General features: G+C 37.5%; 1 protein-coding gene and 1 pseudogene across 1 annotated transcript; one reads left to right on the top strand and one right to left on the bottom strand.

Moving 5' to 3' along the window:
* Positions 1 to 4,373: 4,373 nt before the first annotated feature.
* On the top strand, positions 4,374 to 13,426 carry LOC139966151 (uncharacterized). The gene is made up of 4 exons (XM_071968898.1): positions 4,374 to 4,533; positions 5,962 to 6,233; positions 7,299 to 7,374; positions 11,422 to 13,426. Exons 1-4 carry the CDS (start codon positions 4,531 to 4,533, stop codon positions 11,434 to 11,436), a joined length of 366 nt encoding a protein of 121 aa, XP_071824999.1. The 5' UTR covers positions 4,374 to 4,530; the 3' UTR covers positions 11,437 to 13,426.
* Positions 13,427 to 17,960: 4,534 nt separating this feature from the next.
* LOC139967137 (U2 spliceosomal RNA) lies at positions 17,961 to 18,037 on the bottom strand (annotated as a pseudogene).
* Between the last annotated feature and the right edge of the window lie 610 nt (positions 18,038 to 18,647).

Below are 18,647 nucleotides of genomic sequence, written 5' to 3' on the forward strand. Positions count from 1 at the left end.
TTAGCTGTATCGTGGTATATTCTGCTGATTGACATAGTGAGATACCATGACTATAGGAGGTGTGGCTTCCTCATCAGGAACATGTCGATGTATGTAGTACAGTTTCGTTATTGTATTTATTTAGTCTAACTGAACTGCTTTAAATGGTCATTGTATAGGCAAACAATTTTGATGTATTGTAGACCGTGAACAAGCATTACTTAATAATCCAGCTAATGCCGCTTTTAAATTGTGAGAAACATCCCTCTAAATATCTGAGGCTCATTAAATAAAGTGACTGGATTTCTTAGTCTAAATACAGCCACCACAAGGTCAGTTCGCAACACATGACTAACGCTGAGAAAACATAAGAATGTTATGGTGTCAAATAACATTATCGACGCCATATATTACAGTAGGTTAAAGACATAATCGGGTTAAATGTCATCCAGTCATGCTGGGTTGTTCGTTTCAAGTTAATAAACAGGTTTTGGATGCGTTATTATCTCATCTCCAAACATGAAATGTATAGTGAGATGAGATACTGTACTTCACTGTATTATGTTGACACAACCTATAACACTATACATGCAATTAATGTTGTTGTTAAGTTACTCAATGGTGTGTTTACATATACATTCAAATACAAAAAGTAGAAGTCTCTATCGCATATGTGTATTTATAAAAAGCTGCAGTATAGGACGAATTTCAAAGGCAATTAAAACGCCAAGGACTATGTTAACAGAGTTGTGCTTACCATTAATTTGTGGAAAAATTTCGTAAACTGTACATTTTTAATCAAACCTCAGGGCAACCGTCAGTGGCGGAGCGTCCATACAGTCAGGGGGCGGATGCCCCCCCCCCCCTGACGGACTCATATGGACTGCTGGCGCCCTTTTCACCTCTTTACCACTTTTTACTTATTCGCGATTATCGCCTTTTTTATTGCGCTCTCATCTACCTATTGACATTTGTCATATTTTGTTGGTGTAATTTTGCGGTTACACCTATTTATTCTTCGTTTATCTGCATTTCCGGCGATCTAAGGAGTATCTTTATTCAAAACAATGTTTGTACGCTACGCGCCAACCTGTGGTGGCGCTCTGCTTAGATAGTGTCGAAAGCGCCCCTACAGACCATTCTCGCCCCTCCTGACCGATACCCCTAGCTCCGCCACTGGCAACCATCCGTCTTCCGTACCTTATACACGACGCTATACCATTATAATCGTCTGATACAAATCCAGATCTGCCAATCATGGGCGATTATACGACACCCTGGTCCTAGATTGGCTGAGTGAGACAATTATCTATGATGGGGGTATTTGAAGCTAACTCGTGATTGGTCGGGGGAGGGGAGGGGGTGTCCCCCTCCCCTTTGGAATTTTTTGCATTTCCAGGTGGCCTCAGATGCAATTTGGTGCAATATAGCACACTTCAACACCCACTCCATTTTGTAAACTTAATTTTGTATTTTCACCTGGTCTTAGATGCAATTTGGTCCCCAAATGAGAATTTTTTCTCATTTGGAAATGAAAAAGGGGTTTTCTGACTTGCGAACCGGGGGGGGGGGCGGAATGATACTTCCGCCCCTCCACATTTTCACTGCGGGGGCTGGCGCCCCCCCCATCCCCCCGGTTCCTACGCCCTTGGTGTGTTATATTCAACAACTATGGTTCCGAGTAGCCCTGAATCGGCCGAGAGGGAGGGGAGGGGCAACACAAACATGTCTTCTCCTCTCGGGACCAAATTGTACACAGCTGAAGCTGGTCTATTATGCATTGTTCAGTCGTTCCGTATAGTGTATAGCGTGATGCAGGGAGAATAATCCTAATCAAAATCGCACCAAAATTGAAGGAAAGCGTTGTTTTTTTTTTGTGTACATCAGTGCTCTAAGTTATTACTGCTTTTCCACTCACATAATTTGTGGGGTTTCAGAACAAACAATGATGATCAGGAGCGTGCAAAATATCATTTATGAGTGTAACTATACTGAATAAAAGTGATCCCAATATTCATTCATTAATATTCTTCCTAAGTTAATAATATTATCCGGATATAATCTTTCATGATGTTATATCAGTCCGAGTAATACTTCTGTATATAAGCATTGATGAACTTGTAAATTTGGAATGTAGGGTTCCAACTTTGCTGTAGTGCATGTTATCTTATCAATACCCAAAATCATGGCTACACAGTATATTTTGTTTATGCATCCTGAATAAAGAAATTTGGATGAATATTTGAAAGAAAACATAAAACAAATTGACAAATCTATTACATCATTACTGTTTGTTTCCAGTTCACTTTTGGTACAAAACATGTCAACTTTTAATGTTGTTTCTGGAAAAACGATACCTAGGAATTGAATTCAAATTTCATCATTTCTTATCATCATCATCATCATCATCATCATCATCATCATCATCATCATCATCATCATCATCATCATCATCATCATCATCATCATCATCATCATCATCATCATCATCATCATCATCATCATCATCATCATCATCATCATCATCATCATCATCATCATCATCATCATCATCATCATCATCATCATCATCATCATCATCATCATCATCATCATCATCATCATCATCATCATCATCATCATCATCATCATCATCATCATCATCATCATCATCATCATCATCATCATCATCATCAGTAGCAGTAGAAATATTTTCTTCTTCCTCCTGATTTTGTTATCGTTTTATTTTTTCGTTGCATATTTCTAGTCTTAAAAGGCTGCACCGTTCCTGAGGGTGATCTGGAGAAACAGCATCTTAAATAATGATCTGTTAAAGATTTGAGTGAAAGCTTTGGAAAGGACGGCTATTCGAGAACTCAGCAAACTGAGCATTGAAGAGGTCATTAGCAATATTTTGTAAATCTATAAGTATCTCACCATTGTTTCACAGATGGGGAAAACATGTCCTTCGTTAATGTTTTGCTTTTGTTAAATTTTGAAGAAAAAAAGAAAAATTAAGGTTATTTTTATCTTAGTTATTCGGTGAGGACACGGTTATGTTATTAGTGTATTGTTTTCAAACTTGACTGTAGTTTTCAATGTACTTTTCCTGGAACTATCGTCGTGTTCCTGGAGATCTCTATAGAGTTTGTGTGAAACTTTCGACGTTGTAAGTCGAATGTCCAATTTCGAGAAGATTTTTGTTTTCTTCTTCAAAAGGATCGCATTTGTTAATCGCTATTACGAAATGTCCATATTTACATAATTTCGGCGTTTTATCGAAATATTTACTAATCGTTGTAGGCCTACCGATTTCATCTCAAAGTTTCCATCTTTTTCTTGAAATTTCTAACTTCTTCAAAAATTTCGAGTAAATGTCGAAAATTGGACGGAAAAAATGAAGGTAAACAATATATAAAACGAAAACTGATGGTGTCGTTTGATGGCATTCTATCTTTCCGCTAATGCAAATGAAACAGCTGCATGAATGACCCAGCACTACCGTGGTGTACATCGCCCTAGTTAGAAAAGGGGAATGTTCCTGCTCCTCCTCTCTGGAAAGCTCTCCTCCCCCTCCCCCCCCCCCCCTACTCCTACTCTTATGAAGTACGAGGTGGAAAAGGTGAGCGTTCAGCCCACTGCGCCAGATAGCAGTGTAATATATAGTATTAGGTAATCATCGAAAAATGTGGTCGGCACTCTAGTACCGTTAGCTTATACGTGTATTAATTAACAAAGTGGCTATTCTTACGACTATTCGTAAGAAAAATTTCCGATTACGCATGCACAGTTGCTATTTTTATGACAGGAGTACTATTTTTACAACCAGGAGTAACAATAATTTCCGGTAAGGGTTAGTCAGGGTTAGGATTGGGGTTTAGGGTTAAAGTTAGGGTTAGGGTTACCCCTACTACATGCGCAGTTGCTTTATTTACTTTACTGCGCTTGAATTCGCCTTTGTTGTAAGAATAGTTTATAAATAATTGTTACGACTAGTCATAAGAATAGCCACGGCCATTAATTAATTAATGGAAACGTTTGAAATTGGGTCAAAATTCTACTAGAATGTTCCGAGACTGTCCATCGAAACTAAAGAATGAAACTAACGCAATCATTGAATTGGAAGGGGAAGTGGGGGGGGGGTGGGCTAACGGATCAAGTCAGTATCTACTTCCATGGAACGGATTTGTGTCAGCTATAGGCCTACTATCGCTATCGTAGGCAAAAATTGCCTAGAACATATAGGGCCCTATGTGATACATCATGAATATGTTAACGAATATGTTCAAGGTGACAGCCATACGCCCACCCAATTACTTCCTACCTCAATAAAGCGCATGAATTTTTGTGTGAATCTATTTTGGGTGGTGTTGGAAAACACCTCTTACAGTAGCTCTATCAAATTGTTCTACGTGCGTGTGATACACTGCAACGTTACCATTACTAGCAGCGGATAGACTGCAGCTGTGTGGAACATAGGTCATTTTGTACTGAGCTCCTCAGCCGACAGTCAGAGAAACAATAAAACGAACAACTTTCTACGAAGTATTTAACCATCGTGATTGAACAATTATGGTAAGAATTGATAGTGACTTACGCTTCATGATATATTGCTTTTACAGAAATACAGGCCGTACTCGGAATCAAAGAATTTGTAATCAATTGAGAGCCTGTAAAATGAAAACTTCATGTATTTGTAGTTGTAAGGCCGATATAGTCCTATACAGTAGGTCTATCTATGCAAACTTTGCATCAAATTAAGCCGCAGGCTAAGGCTGGGAAATTCGAATGGAAAGTATATTGGCGAACTATGACAATCATAAACATTCAATCATGCATCTGACATGTAACGTTGATATTTTGCTGAATTGTAAGTGAAAGTTATGAAATCTAAATATATTTTTTACGAAATTACCGTCACGCCTCATGAGTTTTCAGATCTACGTACAATATACACGCACGCTAACTACGCCTGAATATTTGCCTATTTCACACTAACTCTGTTTACCCATGATGCTATACGTACCGTAGGCTGTAGGAAAAACAGACGCCATGTGTGAAAAAAATAAGTTGATGAGGAGTAAGCTATAATAGGCTATATAAAGGGGGTAGGAAGTTTTCAAAAATTGGGGGGGGGGGTACAACATCAGAGGGGCACTTTCTCATTCCACAACCACGACTGGTTATGCTATAAACCAATACACACCGGCCATGTCACTTAAATATATATGATGTGTTAGTATGCTATCAATACTATTTATTGAGATTGTTTATTGTTAACCAAGCTACAAAAAGATATGGGATGCCATTTTAAAATAGCATGTATGTAGACTAAAAATATATAATTAAAATAAAATATTAAAATAAACAAAGGCTAAAGATATCCAAAAGACAGTTCTTCATCAGAGATTGGCTTCGGTCAGCTTTCGAGTCTATAAGCCTCCATGGCTTCTTTCGCGAGTTCCTGCTTGCGGGAAGATCACATATACTTACATACAAACATACATACATCAAAGGGGCACATTTTATTTGCCAGTAGGGCACATTTGCTATTTTGAAAAAAAGTGGGGATCGGTGGGGCATGTGCCCTCAGTGTCCCCCGGCTCCTAGTCCCCTGGCTATATGTATACATATTTGTAAGGAATGGGTATACATTTACAAACTTCAGCTATGAATGAACTGTTACATGAATAGCTCGTGAAGATTTATGGGAAATAAGTTTCATGCAGCCTGCAAAGTAATTAGTTTTAATTATGTCAGTAGACAGAATAATCTTTTTTTGTAGCAAAAAAAATCATTGCTCATTTTCTGTTGCCTTGAAAACTTGTCACACAATTATAAATATTGTATCTTGTAAAAAAGACATTTTCAAACTGTTTTTTTTTTAATGTCTGTGTGTTACTGTATGTAGGCTTCTATAGTACTGTCCTATGCATATATATGTAAACATAATCCCTATAGCTTGGAATTTGGGAATTTAACTCAGATTGGTTTCTTTCCTAGGAAAAACCACCACAATATTCACCGCCAGAGTATCCACCAGCACAGCCTGGCTATCCACCGGCCCAGCCTGGCTATCCACCAGCGCAACATGGCTATCCACCACAGGGCTATCCACCACAAGGCTATCCACCACAGGGCTATCCACCACAAGGCTATCCACCACCACAACAAGGCTACACACCTCCCCAGCAACAGGTACTTGTGGTGAACAGTCAGGCAGCTGCACCACCTCCTGGTCAAACAGTCATCGTCACTTCCCATCAACAGCAGAGGCAAGTGAACATCCACTGTATGTACTGTGATCTGTTAAAGGGCATCGGTATTTGGCCCCCGAATATGCTAGCAAGTCAAAGACTGCATCGGTATATGGCCCCCGAATATGCTAGCAAGTCAAAGACTGCATCGGTACATATGGCCCCCGAATATGCTAGCAAGTCAAAGACTGCATTGGTATATGGCCCCCGAATATGCTAGCAAGTCAAAGACTGCATCGGTATATGGCCCCCAAATATGCTAGCAAGTCAAAGACTGCATTGGTATATTGCCCCCTGAATATGCTAGAAAGTTAAAGACTGGTCACTCATGCATGTTCAAAGCTCAACCGTCATCCATTTACCATTCTCGAGACGTATTCAGACATTATTATTTTGTATACTTAATAATAATAGTACAAGTGATATGAAATTTAGATTGTTTTTCAGTTTTGAAAAACCTTACCTCCTGGCAGGATACTAAAATCCATATATTTGATTATGTCAGGGTAGCAATAAAATATGATTTGCCTCAGAAGTTGGAGAGCTCTATGGTAAAAACGCTAACATTCGGACTGGGGTGACTATAAATGATGTTGATTGTGTCAATGATAATTCTAAATTTCACAAAGCAAAATAGGAATAATAAAGCAATTTTTAACATCAAGTTTCAGACTTGTCCAAGCATACTGTAGGTCATGCTTCAATAAGTGAAATTCAACATTGTAATACTGTTTTATATATTGTTTAATAAAAAAAAAACAGTTTTAGATTATAAGTGGCACAAAACAACAATTGGATCCAAATCTGAAGCTTTTTTCCCCATTTCTATTTTTACTTATGCTAGCTTGTGGTTTCCTCAAAATTTTCAACATATTTTTGTTATATATTTGGATCAACATTGTCAAAGGGTGGTAAATGTTCCAAAGGTAAAAGATTCTATGTAAGTTTGGAAACTCTGCATTAACTTTATATCTTTTTAAGTAATAATGCATCTAGGTTATGGGTTCATAATTATGAAATTATTAATTGTTTTATTTTAGTTCAAGATTAACCATGTTTTTGTTTTCACCATTTTTTTAACAGGCCCGGCGTAAACCATTGTCTTCACTGTATCATATCCCTATTTTTCTTCCCGTGGCTTTTTGTTTGGCTTTGCTTGGTGAGTACATATACAGATCTCAGCTTTATTTGTGCTCTTTCAGTATCAACAATTTCAAAATAACTGGATAAATAATAATAATAAGTTATAATCTTGCTTTCTTGAAAATGGAGAACATCATGGCATGATTTGAGTAAACTCATTTAGTTGATGTTTGTATGTACACTACATACAGAGAGAACAGAGGGCTGTTTACAACTTATCAGTATTAGCCACCTGCTGTGTTGTACACAGACTTGAAGAGAGTGGGAATGTGTGTGGGTGAGGGCGCTACAGCACTTGACATGGGGTCAATGAGGTGGTCTGAGAATAGATGGGCCGAAGACTAATGTGTTCTCAACTTCATGGTATACTTAAGAGAAGACATGAACAAGATCAAAAAGTGTGATAATATTGTCGACACCCCGGCCTAACACACTGTACAAGGTAAGCCTATCCCATATTTACCAACGTTTTCTAATTAGAAAAGGCCTGATGGGAATGCATAGTTTGGGCAAGCTGGCAGTGTTTAACTGGTTAACCAGGTAGAATATATGCAAACAATATAGAAAGCAATATATATATATATTGTGTTTAATCTCTATAAATACTAGAGGTGACTCTATGCTACTCTGTGAGATTGTGATCAATTTCTTACCACTGTTCTTAACCACAAGTTTGGTGTTTAAGCTTCATAGCAGGGAATAAAGTAAAGCTCATACTCATAGTTCATGCTGTAGCTTTGAAGTTTATGGATATTGCACACATAAAAGACTGCCCCAAAAGTATTTATAGGTTAGTTTCAGGAAACTTTTCAACTTTGTATCTTATACGCTAAGTCAGCTGCAAATGTTTCAGCCCATGACCCTGGATCTAACTGGAGGAATACACCATGCCACTACTTGTCAGAATTAATGGTCAGAATACATGACAGCCAGCTTCGACTATTGACTTGATGTTCACATTTAATTGATCTCCAATGGGAAGCTTGGAAAAAACTGTTAGGAAAAGTTTTGTAAATTCTTTTGACGAAAAGTCTCACGACAGAGAGAATAATTTTTCACAACCCATGTTTGAGCTGCACCGCTTATTTTGTAGACCGTTGCTCTTTGTGCCATGGCTTGACTTTATGGAAGTAGCCTTATATTAATATCAGAATATTTACTAAAAACACTGTATACTAGAGACTCAAAGTACACAATGATTTAGAATAAAAAAAAAAATAAATAAATAAAAGAATCTCTTTACTCTAGGAGCTTCCTGTAATAGTTTCCTTCTACAAACATATCAAGCCAGTGCAATGACTTTTAATTAAGCCATATGAGTACATTATTGGTTAATTAATATTAAACAAGCAGGCCTGTAGCTAGTTTTGAACACATGTCACTCAATCTGTTTTAGAGACTATCTCCTATCTACATGCATACTGTAAAGCAAGGTTATAGACAGGCTCAGGCATGTGGCAGTAAAACCCATACTCTAATGAGTCTAATCACAATATTGCCCGATTTATTATCATATTTAGCAATGCATTGCTATGGTGTAAGCTATAACCCCTCCCTTGTTTTATCTTTACATTCAAAGATGCCCTCAGAGAATTTGACATTTTTCTGTCATATTTAATACAGTGATGAGACAAATTTGTAGACTCAAACTTAGTGTCCATACCCAGTATATATATACTTTTTTTTTTTTGGTTCCAATAATTCTAATTTAAGACCTTTGGGAATTCCATTGGGGGCCAGTTATTCGATTATTTTGTCATGTGCCAACGTTAACTTACTGTATAGTAGCCTTCAATGTTTATGGCATTCATACAAACATAATGGAGGGTTTATAATACAGGCAATTGTTAGAATTCCAGGAAATGTCATTTTTATAATGATAGATAGATGTGTTGAATACTAGCTGATGTAATATAACAGGGCATGGCTCTGACTTGCATGTTGATTTTATGATCCATTGTTCCCTTCATCTTAAAGGTTTATTTCTCTCTACTGTACATATATGTATGAACTGTGTAAACACAATCTATACAGGTGCTTCGATCATGCAAAGAACTCTTGAAATATCGCAGGCGTGGTACGGCAGTTATTTTACATCTAGTATAAGCAACCACTTTATTGTGTGCATGTGGTTACTTAGTGTTGTCAAATAACTGCCTTACCAAAGTTACCATAGTAACTGCCATCCATGCATGTGGGAGAATATATACACTTCATGTTGCATGGCTATCCATTATACAGCTTGACCTCATTTTGATTTTTTTTTTTACCATTGGGAAGACAATATCAGATATGAAAAACCATGCTTATCTCCTGGATAAAATGCCCACCTTACTTTAACTGGCCACCACCTCCTAGACTCTAGGTTTCATTGCTTCAATGCCACTGCCTTTGTCACAAGCTGATTTCTTCATATCAATTAGTTAAATAACTGATATAATGCACTGATAAGCATAATAGATACAGTGATAACAATGTTTGCCAGTTGTATTTATAATTATATATTGAATGTTTACAGCAGACCTTCCTTAGTCCACAGTAAATGGGATCTGTCATCACAAACAAAAAAAGGTCAAAGTGTCAGAACCAATTAACTTGTGACTTACCAAATATGAAAGATATCGGTAACATATGTCAGTTCCAAGGATGTGTATTTTCAGTCAGATGTATATTCCAAAGACAGAGAGCATACTATTAAATTCTCTGTAATATTTGCTACGCTGAGCCATGTGGAAAAGTGGTCATGCAGTCACTTTCTCGGTGTAAACTTAAAAACATTGGCTACAGCAAGAACTACATTGTGTAGACTTGTAGTAGGTTGGCACTATGGACATAGCAACAAAAAAACATCAAGACAGTATTAGCATCACTACAAAGTATTAACTAAACACACACTATACCAAATTAAGTTTTAAAGAGAAAGTATGCACTTTGATTTTAGGAAAGGAAGAACTTGCGGTGCAGGCTACTGCCTCTTCTCGGGTCATCTGGCACCACCAACATCAGAAATATAGGAAATTATTCGAGAATAAGGGTAGTTTTAAGACAATTCAAGGCACCAATGGAAGCTGAACCTTGCCCCAAATGTAGTCAACGCTTCCCTCCCCCACTCTTTCCACCCTCCCCTCTGCTCCCCTACCCTCCCCTCCTCTCAGAAATAAATAACAGATCAGGGTAGAGGCACATTTGTTTTCCAATGTACACCGGAAAGTTATATGGTGCTCTTTGAAGTGGTTGTGTATATGGAGTCTGATTGGAGAGTCTAGCTGGAAAATCTTTTTTTTTTTCGCTGGTCGGATGCATTACACCTTAGACAATCCAGTGAATCCACACACAATGTACATATTTGCTCAACCTCTACTAACTTCCCCCCTCAAAGTCTATGCAACATTATTGAAACAGGTACAGTAGGACACACATTAAGTAAGATACCAGTACAAGTACATTATGAGTAGCTCTGTGTAGTTCAGTGTGTAACAGACTCATTGAATACATCATTTCCTGTCCTGAACTTGTAACCTCTCAGAAATGACTGCCAGTGTGTTTCAGTGTAGGGAGCCTCATGCTGGCATGATACTTATAGAAGTCAGTATACAATGTACTGACAAAGAATTGAATGTTGAACAATTGTGAGAGTTTATATTTAAGACAGATATGGTTCAGAACACTGTATGTATGTACTGTATATATGTGTGTCTGTATTTGGGCGGACATAATTAGATGCAACTTGGGTAATTGTTTAATTACTCACACCTGTAGCCTATACAGTACAAGCATGTGTTCTGTCATACAGCCTACTACATGTATGTATGCTCCAAATGCTACTGCAATCATTACATCTGCCAGATATTTGTATTTTCATTTAGCTTTTCTCATTGATCCTGACACATATACCATCTAGGCTGTACTGTGCTAGTGGATCAATATTTATAGTTGGTGATAATTTGTTTCAATATTGCAATAAACCCAGTTTCATCACGAAAGGGAAAGGTTAATTGCCACATACGATCAAGACACATGATGTAATCAAATTTTGCCTTCTTCTTGTCTTTGAATTTTGCAGTGCATTTGTGAATGAGTTGCATCGGACTGAAATATTACAACATGATTGCTTCGCGTTGTGACTAACCGTGATAATGGGACACGACATCCTGTAAATTCTATCCACTTTGAGGTTACTTATCAAGAAAGAAAATTTTTCCTTTCTTTCTTTGTTTTTTGTTTTTTATTCAATTTAAACTACATCTCAGTATCTTGTTCATATAGCCTTAATTAGAAGGATTGTTGAAATGTTAGATATATACCTTTTTTGCCTGGTATTTCTTCAGAAATGAAGATATAACTAATTCAGAAATGGATCAAATCATATCATTCTTTATTCTCCTTTGAAGTATTTCCATTTATTTATCCTTCAAGTGTTAGACAGTCGGAATATTTGCCTTCTTTCTTTTGTCAAATATGTCCCCTTTAATATCAAAATGCTTTTAATAATTGAATAATATTGCAGAACTTAAATCATCATGAAAAAAAAACAGTTAATTTTTCTCAGCTCAATTAGTATGATGTCATAATATTTTCCTTGCTATTCTTGCATACTCTCCTAAATTGTGTCTCCAAATTCTCCAATCATGGTTTTTCAGTACAGTGTTACATACAATTACCAGAATTTTTTTAAAACATTTTATTATTCTTCCGCAGATGTGTCCAATTTCTAAATGCATTGCCCTATACCCTTAGTCCCTGCTTTGTTTATAAACTTTCATCTTTGAATTAAAATCAGAGAGCAAAAGCCTGTTGACTTCCTCAATGTCTTTCAGTTTTCTGTCATACAACTTTGGTAATAACTTTCTTAGAAGCATATATATTGCAATGAGATCAAATATGTGTGGTGTGTGTAGCATCCCCTTTAAAGGTTTGTATGCAAAGTGTCTTACAGTTGCCAGATGACAAATGGACTGTGTGTGTATATCATACAGTGTTATTGTTCATATTCGGAGGAACTTTCCTTTGTTTATATTATGTTATGTACTGCATATTACATATATAAATAAGAAATCGTACAAGATACTTTGGACACATAAATGCCATAAAAGACCATCATACAAAAATTATCACTGTGTTATATGATACCCAAACTAAAACTATAAGGAGGCCTTGCATGTTACATTTGTTGTACTCATCACTTAACGTGATAGCTCAGTTTAATAGGCGAAGGCAATATTGCACTGGTTTAATACAACACATGTATTTTTTTCGTATTGGCATATTTTGTCATAAGACTTTCTATATTGTACAATATGTATCAGTGCTGTAATTGGTCGATGGCCAAATGTATGTGTCATTTGTCAAGGGAGCTGGAGCTCTCTAACAGATTTTGAGCTTAAATCTTGACAGATTTAAACCGAGTTGCTCTAGTTTATTCAAATTGACTGAAAGTAAAATTATGACATGGAATCACAAAGGATTTCCTGGGTAAAGATTTGACGGTCATCGTAAATATATAAGATTGAACTGAAATTTGAACCTTTGAATAATTGTTTTCATAGTAAACAATCAGTGTATATACAACTCAGAAATGAACATGAAACGAGGCCAAAAGGTTGAGAGATCATTTTGTCTAGCCAAATAGTTTTTTTTTTTGGCTGGGTGTTTAAAGGTAATGTAAAAGTTACTCGGACCAGATGTTATGGAGAGCCAAATATGTACAAATAAATGTCACAGTGATTAAAGTTTTAACAAATTGAATGGACGCCTTAACATCTTAGCCCCAATCCCCAGCACAAACAAAAGAGAGGCGCTTTTGCCCCTTGCCTTTAATTATACGTAGAGACTGAATTTTACAAGAGGTGTACCTGACAACGGCTGCAAACATAGAAGTACTACTAAGTTTAAATTATTTTATGATTTTATTCTCCAATAATGTTAAAATTCATCATTTTTTATATCAACCACAAGATTTATTACAGAATTTTAGTATATGCCGGCACAAAAGTGTGTCGTATAATAACATCTGTTAAGTTTATATTCCCATTTACATACGTAAGACTAATTATATGTGGTGTAAAACATTTTTATTGGTGTGGTTCTTTCTCTTCCTCTTTCGTACGTTGTTTCATCTTTTTAAGTCTTTTGTTTTTAATAGTTCCTAAAAGAATATAAAGTGTGTTTTTATCCTCCCAGTAGTCTTAATTTACTGCTTTTCTTTCTGAGCACTAAATGGGGAGGAGCGAGTGAGGGGGTCACAGACGGGAACTAGTGGACACAATGAAACTTTATGTTATAGTCAGCTTGATACGCAGTATACACAGCATAGTATAGTTCATGATAAACGATGATTAATTACATTGTACAGACAATTGTGTTTGATTGCCAATATATCACACAATAAAGAATGAGGCTGCCGAGACTTGCGTTTCCTTCCTTGTAAAACACTAATAAACACCATACTTTCCTGCAGCTTGATTGCTTTTTATTTGTTGATAAATAATGTTGACGAAACTGGGCAATTTCCAACTAAGGCAGGTGTTTCGAGAAAAAATGGCTCGATACCGGGACCTAAAGTTGACGCAGTCGTCATATAAAAAATGTGGAGCGCGGCCGAAATTGATTTGGATGATAATAAATTGGTCAAAATAGTATACTATGTTTCAAACTCAATAAAAGACATTAAATAGAAAAGCTCTAGATAGAATAATATGGTGATAATTCTTTCAACAAAACATTGGACACAAACCGTACCAACAGTCGTTACGGGGTTACCCACGGGGTTACCCAAACTTTCCCCCGGAACCATCTGTGGCTCGTCAGAGTTGTTCACGAACCCCCAACTTTTCGAGACACGAATATAATACGTATAAAAGATTAAGTTCATATTGATATATTGTAATGAAAAATAAGAAGAGATTAACAAATATTTATTGTGAAACTTCAAGATCAGATCACGAATTGTATAACACGCATCGAACACCCATGATAACAAGGGCGTAGGAACCAGGGGGCTGGGTGGTGCCAGCCCCCCCAGTGAAAAATATGGAGGGGCGGAAGTATCATTCCGCCCCCCTCCCCCGCTTCGCAAGTCAGAAAACCCCTTTTTCATTTCCAAATGAAAGAAAAAATCTCATTTGGAGCACCAAATTGCATCTAAGGCCAGGTGAAAATGCAAAATTATTTACAAAATGGAGTGGGTGTTGAAGTGTGCTATATTGCACCAAATTGCATCTGAGGCCACCTGGAAATGCAAAAAATTTCCAAAAGGGGAGGGGGACACCCCCTCCCCTTAGACCCCTCCCCCAGGCCGGCCATCAGGCCCCTCGGCCTGGCCCTACTTATGTTGAATGTATATGCCCTCCCAGTGGCGTAGGAAGGTACTTTTGAGTGGGGGGGGGGGGGCTGAAGACTGATGGCAGGCCTGGGGGAGGGGTCTAAGGGGAGGGGGTGTCCCCCTCCCCCTTTGGAATTTTTTGCATTTCCAGGTAGCCTCAGATGCAATTTGGTGCAATATAGCACACTTCAACACCCACTCCATTTTGTAAACTTAATTTTGTATTTTCACCAGGCCTTAGATGCAATTTGGTGCTCCAAATGAGATTTTTTTTCTCATTTGGAAATGAAAAAGGGGTTTTCTGACTTGCGAAGCGGGGGGGGGGGGGGCGGAATGATACTTCCGCCCCTCCACATTCTTCACTGGGGGGCTGGCGCCCCCAGCCCCCGGTTCCTACGCCCTTGTGCCCTCCTAAAGTGACGAACAAACACCAGATCACGTTCTGTACACGTGGACTTTGTGCAAAGCTCACGGTACTCCTCCAGGGAGTTGTTATGGAACATAACAACTCCCTGCTCCTACTATGTTAACATTCTTAACGCATAAACTTTGTGTGTAACTTACTATATCCCTCTTTAAATATCATTTGCGTCCTTTGACACGAATATCATCTTGTTCATATATGGCGTGTTCATATCGCATTGTATATGTTTATTGATGCTAAGAAACTCCTAACTGTTCACTTCACAACTTAATACGCGGTGTTGTTAACACACTTGACAAGACTATAAGACTTGGCATTGTCGGCAAATGGCAAAGATTGATGTTCTCGATTGACGACTTAGTGTGCATCGGATACTCATAGCTGGTACAGTAACTATTGCTCATTTCCCGTGTAACATGTTACCGTGTTACTGATGTACGGTTGTAGGGCATGAACACAAACTAAATTTGTAAAATACAGGGAAAGGTTTCATAAGTAATGATAATGGCATAGCAACCCGGCAAATCATCACGGGTTTAATCTTCACTTCAAAATTTGAAGAAAAAAAAACACAACAATGTAAAATCAGAAAAGTCGATGTTGTGAGATGTTAGATCAAACATGTATCACAAATTGACAAGAACAAAATAAGTTTGTATATTAAACGAAAAGAAAGGCATTTATTCGCTTTATAGGATAGGCCTATACTGTTTGTCATATATGCACATCTTGTGAATAGTTTAAACAATACTGACAAAAATCAATGCTACATGAAACCGTGTTCTTAGTGCGTTTATTTTTAATGAGGACTATGCCGAAGCAGTTCTGGGTATATGAAAGGGAAGTTCTTTCTGTGACGCACGAAGCCCATATATCCGAATGTGCGTAAGAGATAACTATACGTACGGGAAGGCAGCCGGAGGTGACTAAGGATGTAACAGAATCTTAGAAGTCATTTGAATTGACCCCAAGATTAAGCTTGCCAAAAGGAAAAACAGTGTTATTTACCTTAAGATTGGCGTTTCGCAGCTAACATCCCTATATAATAATAATCACCAAATACACGATCAGTTAAAGGAGGACTTAAGTAAGAAGTCTTTGCCATAAAGAAATTATTACAGTACAAGGAAATGTAAAATAAAATCCGAATGCTAGTTGCTCTATTTGTTTCTTTAGCTATTCCGGTCTTCAAAATATTAATCTTTAATGTAGGCTGAAACTCTGGAATACACCTTTACACACGTCGGCCACGCACTGTGCAGACATTCAAAGTTAATCTATTGTAGAAAACCTAACAACTCAATGTTTTAACTTCTTATGAACAACAGAGCACCCATCAATGGGCGACGTTCAATCATTTTTATCCTTTAAACAAAACATGTCAATTGAAGCCATAAAACTAATATGTTTTCCTTGTCAAGTTTGTTTGCATCTGAGCTAATGGACCGGCGGTGTCTTAGACAGTCCAGTCTGTCCAGACCAGCTATTCTTTTAATTGTTGAACATCAGATGTTAACATGCAGGGTCATTTCTCAAAATTAAATGTGGTAAGGAAATGCAACCTGCACTGGAAGCATAGTGTGATATAATGGTCTGGATATAGGCCTATGCAGGAAAACGTTTCAAGGATGACAATAATCCTTGCTAATGTTCGACCATTGTGTTTGACATTCCGTTATCTTTCAAGACGTAAATCTAAAGGACTTTCCGATGATCATTTTAACTCCAAACAATATATATATATATATATATATATATATATATATATATATATATATATATATATCCAACCATGTTAAAAATTATCTGTTTTCAATCACCAAGTATACGCCCTCCGTAATCTGCCTTGTTTGTGTGAAATCAGAGAGTAAACTTGTGTCACAGTAAAAAGAACTTGTATTAACGTATTGGTAAACTCAAATTTAAGATAAAGTGTTTGCTATCTATATATATAACCATACGGGTATATTATTAAAATATAAGAAACCTGGGCGGTGCAACAGTTAAATTAAAATTTCCATGAAGCGCAAGTTGCGTTGTGTATAGGCTATAGGCTGTGTAGATATTGTATACTTCAAACAAATTTCCTACGGATCTAAATGATAACATTCTATGTAACATGACTGTGTTTGTCTATTCAAACAAGTTCTACGCCATCGTTAATAAATCAGGTCTGGTCGTCATGACAACATCGTCGTATGGTCATATTGGATTCTGATTGGATTATACAAAACATGTCAAACAATGTCAGTGAATGCACAATCCTTTTATCTGCCATACTAACCTTCTTACCAAACTTAATTATATTTTATAAAAAAATCATAAATGAAGTATTGCAAATTTCATTTCTTAATTTTCGTGGAAAAAGTCAGGCCTGGTCGTCTTGACGACATCGTCGAATGAATAGCGATATCGGATTCTGGAGGATTTGTACTAAACAATTTCAAGACATTGCCTGCACTATCAGTTTCATTCAGAATTGATGAATAACTGTATATATGCAAATATAGATTCTGTTCCCCTATATATTTAATCTCAAAGAAAGCTCATTTTTGAAAGCTCTTACGAGTCGGTAACTAGGCCCTGTCCCCCCCCCCCACCCCACCCCCATAATTCTACAACGGCAACACAACATAACAACAGAAAAAAAAAATAGACAAATACGAACGGAGCTTCCACTCTTATAACTTAACGTAAATTACAAAATAGGGGGAATAAATTCAACATACACAAGAAAGCACTTTTTAGGAAAAGTCACCCAAGAAAGACCCTATAGGCACGAAAACCAAACAACCAAACGACGGAACGGCTCTCAACCCCAGTCCCCTTGCATCGGGACTGTGACTGTGTGATCATCGTCAGGTTTGCATCACCATTCCACTCGAGAGGGAACAGATACTACACATGATCTTAGCCAAAAGGCTGAGAAGCGAATATAATGCTTTTTAAGAAAAGTCACCCAGGAAAGAACCTGGGCACAAAAACCAACCTACCGAACGACTGATCCGCTCTCAACCCAGGCCCCTGCATCAGGCTGTGACTGTGTGATCATAGTCGGGTGTGTATCACCATTCCCCTCGAAAGGGAACCGATACTACACATGATCTTAGCTAAATATACCTCCTCACTCCCAGGTATAATCAGAACAGCTCTAAAATAAATCACGTTTTGTCCAGTCACCTCGGAATCAAACCATAGCTATATTTAGGAACAGCAGTGTGGCTGGGACGTGGACTGAGGGAACGGAATGTCATGACTTATTGTTAGTCAAATAAGGTGAGTATGGGATCATGTTTAGTGGCATTCCTACTGAAGATTGAAAGAATGTACTGAGATGGAATGGTTTAAAGAATGACTGCTGAAGAATAGATGGGTAATTAGTAACAATTTCCAGCATTTTTGTTTTTTGTGTGTGTTACAAAAAAAACAAACATATATTTTAGTTCCAATGGATGACGGGAAGACAGCCTCTCACGGCAGACTGCTACTAGTGGGCTGTCCTTACCGAGCTAATGCGTCCATCTGTCCGTAGGATGTTATACAG

This window comes from Apostichopus japonicus, chromosome 4 (assembly GCF_037975245.1).
Source record: "Apostichopus japonicus isolate 1M-3 chromosome 4, ASM3797524v1, whole genome shotgun sequence".
Taxonomy (NCBI): Eukaryota; Metazoa; Echinodermata; class Holothuroidea; order Aspidochirotida; family Stichopodidae; genus Apostichopus; species Apostichopus japonicus.

Bases quoted from the DNA above. Each gene is read 5' to 3' on its own strand.
- LOC139966151 (XM_071968898.1), top strand. The intron at 6,234-7,298 runs GCAAGTGAACAT...TTTTTTTAACAG, and splicing joins ACTTCCCATCAACAGCAGAG to GCCCGGCGTAAACCATTGTC.